Raw genomic sequence first — 3,081 nt, forward strand, 5'->3', positions numbered from 1 at the left:
CTGAAAATGCACAACTCATTAGCCACAAGAGAACATGCCAATACCACCCCACAGAAAAAACAGTCTTCTATAGAACCTATTTCACATGAAGGGAGGGAGCGGTCTAGCTTTTACCCCTTCAGACTGCACCAGAATACATACTGATGCTCCTGTTTAATCGAGTTTTCCAATCGCTGGCAATTGCATTGCTGTTCAGGGTAACACTTGCATTGCAATCACACACAAGAGTATAGTCTAGCAGCTTTGGAAATAGGCAACTTGGGAAGCTGGTAAAGGCCACGAACTCCAGTCCATATTAGCTGTAACTCGGGTCACTGCTACTTGGTAGTGGGTTAGTGGCTTGCACAAAGTTCCCTGCAGTTCCCCTTAATACCTAGCTAACTTTCTTAAGACACTGTATGAGGCAAATTATACTTTCCATTATTGGAAACAGAGAAGAGCATAGGGACCTGTTCTGTGTACAGTGAATAAAAACACAAGGTAATGTAGGATAAATCCTTTGCTTTTCAATGTTTACTGATTTCTGAAGTAATTCTAAACCAGAATTCTGAACCAATTTCTTCCCCCTCCCTCTCCACAATATTAAATCAGTTTAATTTCACCCTCTTAAAAATAGATAAATTAAATACTAAAACAAAATTTACTAGTACATTCCCTGCTGATCAGTTGGCAATACTATTGTATTTTTGTTATAACAACGGTGTCTTTACTTCCTTAGATTGGAGGTTGCCTTGGCAGAGTTAGTTTCTTTAATTGATTAATTTTTATATACAAGTCATTTAACAGGAGACATCGGTAAAGGTCAATGTTGCTTCTTGTTTTCTTCCTCCAAGCTGTCAGGAGTAGTTAGTCAAGCAGTAGAGCAGCTTGCTATATCTGCATGGGAGCAGGGGCTGGAGTCAGACATTACCACACTGATGGCACTGGTCCAACCCTTTAACTTTGTCACCTTGTCTCCTTACCTAGCCCAAAAGCTTAGGCCCCTGTCTAGTTTGAATCCTGTTCCTCCACCCAGCACATTTCTTGTGGTGTTTTCAGCTGATTATTCAGCTGTTTTACGCAAATACCTGATTCAACTTAAAATAACATTAATTCAACTTTTGTATATAAAGGACCCAAATCTACAGTTCTTATTCAGGCAAAATAACTGAAATTCTGCCTAAGTAAGTATTGTAGAAGTAAGTAGGTTAGAAGACAGGAACGCTAAGCTTTTGGAGCCATATTGTACACAGGACACGGGAGTGCATCTCCATATTTTAATATTTGAAGATTTACCTAAATAATATGTATCCATAATCAACTGTATATTACAAAGGTTGTGGACAACTTAAAATCTAGTAATATCATTAGTAGTTATGCAAGATAAAAATCAGAAAATATTATTTAATTTATTCACATGCTTCATGGCATCAGTTGCTCAACATGGGCAAATCAGCCAAAAACATTGTGAGGCAGTTCCAACCCCTCTGCAATGAGCCAGAGGTAGGAGGCTAGACTTGATGGGCAGTGGATTTTGAGACACAAGTTACTGTATTTCTTCAGTTCCTGGGCAATGCTTCTGTGGGGCAAACTCAGTCCTACACTATATTATATATCAGCTGTAACACAAAAGGATGCTAATCACATCAGTCAGGAGGTGTATTAGTGCCTTTCAGAGGTCTTGGAGGAGCTAAAACAAGCATCTCAAAGAAACATGTCAGATAGAATACTGCATTTTATACTTATTTTATTTTGACTTCAGGGCTCATCTACAGAGCATACAAGAGAGGAGCTTTTAAAGCTTCCTGTCAACACGATTGTAATAGCTGCCGTGAGACAGAGTCAGCAGACACTGCTTTAAGAATTCTTAGTTCTCATGGAAACATGTTTGCAGATGGGGGAGGTTGTTAAAAACCACCCTGTTTATACTACAGAAGGCATCTGGGCGGGAGGAAGAAGAGAGAAGCACTCAGTTGTTCCATTTTTTCTGCTCCCACAATGCAGGCCTTTGCACTCTGTACGTGCTGTTTACAAGTGTATCCCATTTTAATAATACAAGATATATTTGCAGACACAGAGCTGAATGAACAACAAGCTCACCAAGCTAAATATTTATTAGCATTTTTTTAAAGTCTTATGGGACAATGCTATTTTTAACATCAGCAATAATTGTGTAGGTCACAGAATAGGTCCAGCTTTTCCCAATAAGAGACAGCAAAGAGCTAATTGTCTCTGCCTCATTATTAGTATAAGATTTTGTTCTTTATAGCTATAAGCAAGATCTTCCTTAAACAAGTGCTAAAACTGTTAAATACAATTTTAAGACTTTCAAAAAAAGATTTTGTTATACTGTCATACACCAGTGGTCTAGCAGACAGCTATAAACTGCTCTCTTCTTTTTGGTAGTGAATTGTCTGCTACTTTATTTCTAAATTTGGTAGACTTCCTGCCCAGAGAACACAAGTCTCATTTACTTTCCAAACCATCTGCTCTAAGTAATGGCTTAACCTAATTTCTGAAGGCAGATAAAAGCAGGTGATAGACAGTGAGACAAACAGAATACAAGATCCTGTGCTGTGATATACAGGTTTTGTTGCCATGAATCAACGATGGCCATGTTATTTTCAGATCTTCTAAAAATGTATAGATAGTGTGGCACAGGATAAAAATCCTACCACATAATCTGTATAAAACATGCACACACTATGGTAAAACTGTTTTACAAACTTCTACAGAGATTCTAAAAATGAATTAAGCCTACATTGGTGCCAAGGACTAAGAAAGTACAAACACATATGATAAAGCCTTTGTTCCATACCACAATATTATCTATCTGTACACAGGTGGATACAGAGGAAGATCTTCTCAATCAAGATACCCTGATACAAGAGACTCCTGAAAGCTAAGGGAAAATGTCTTTCCCTCTGTGAGGTAGAGAACTATGGCATTTACTTAACCAGTAAAATAGATTAAAACCAACTGCAATACCTTTTCTGGGATGGCTGCATTAACACTGAAACTTTATCATCGAAGAATTTCTTCATAGCAAATCTGTCTAAAGCCTGATCAGCACTGTCAGGAGAGAGACATACATAATGTGTT

General features: G+C 38.0%; 1 protein-coding gene across 5 annotated transcripts in view; it reads right to left on the minus strand.

Moving 5' to 3' along the window:
- TNS3 (tensin 3) overlaps positions 1-3,081 on the minus strand; it is a 364,194-nt gene that overhangs the window by 235,112 nt on the left and 126,001 nt on the right. For all 5 annotated transcript variants that reach the window (XM_019509126.1, XM_019509125.1, XM_019509129.1 and 2 more), the window contains one exon: positions 2,968-3,051. In XM_019509126.1, coding sequence (XP_019364671.1) covers positions 2,968-3,051 — 84 coding nt within the window. The remainder of the gene's footprint in view (positions 1-2,967; positions 3,052-3,081) is intronic.

This window comes from Gavialis gangeticus, unplaced genomic scaffold (genome assembly GCF_001723915.1).
Source record: "Gavialis gangeticus isolate Ggan-Ray unplaced genomic scaffold, GavGan_comp1, whole genome shotgun sequence".
In the NCBI taxonomy this organism is placed as follows: Eukaryota; Metazoa; Chordata; order Crocodylia; family Gavialidae; genus Gavialis; species Gavialis gangeticus.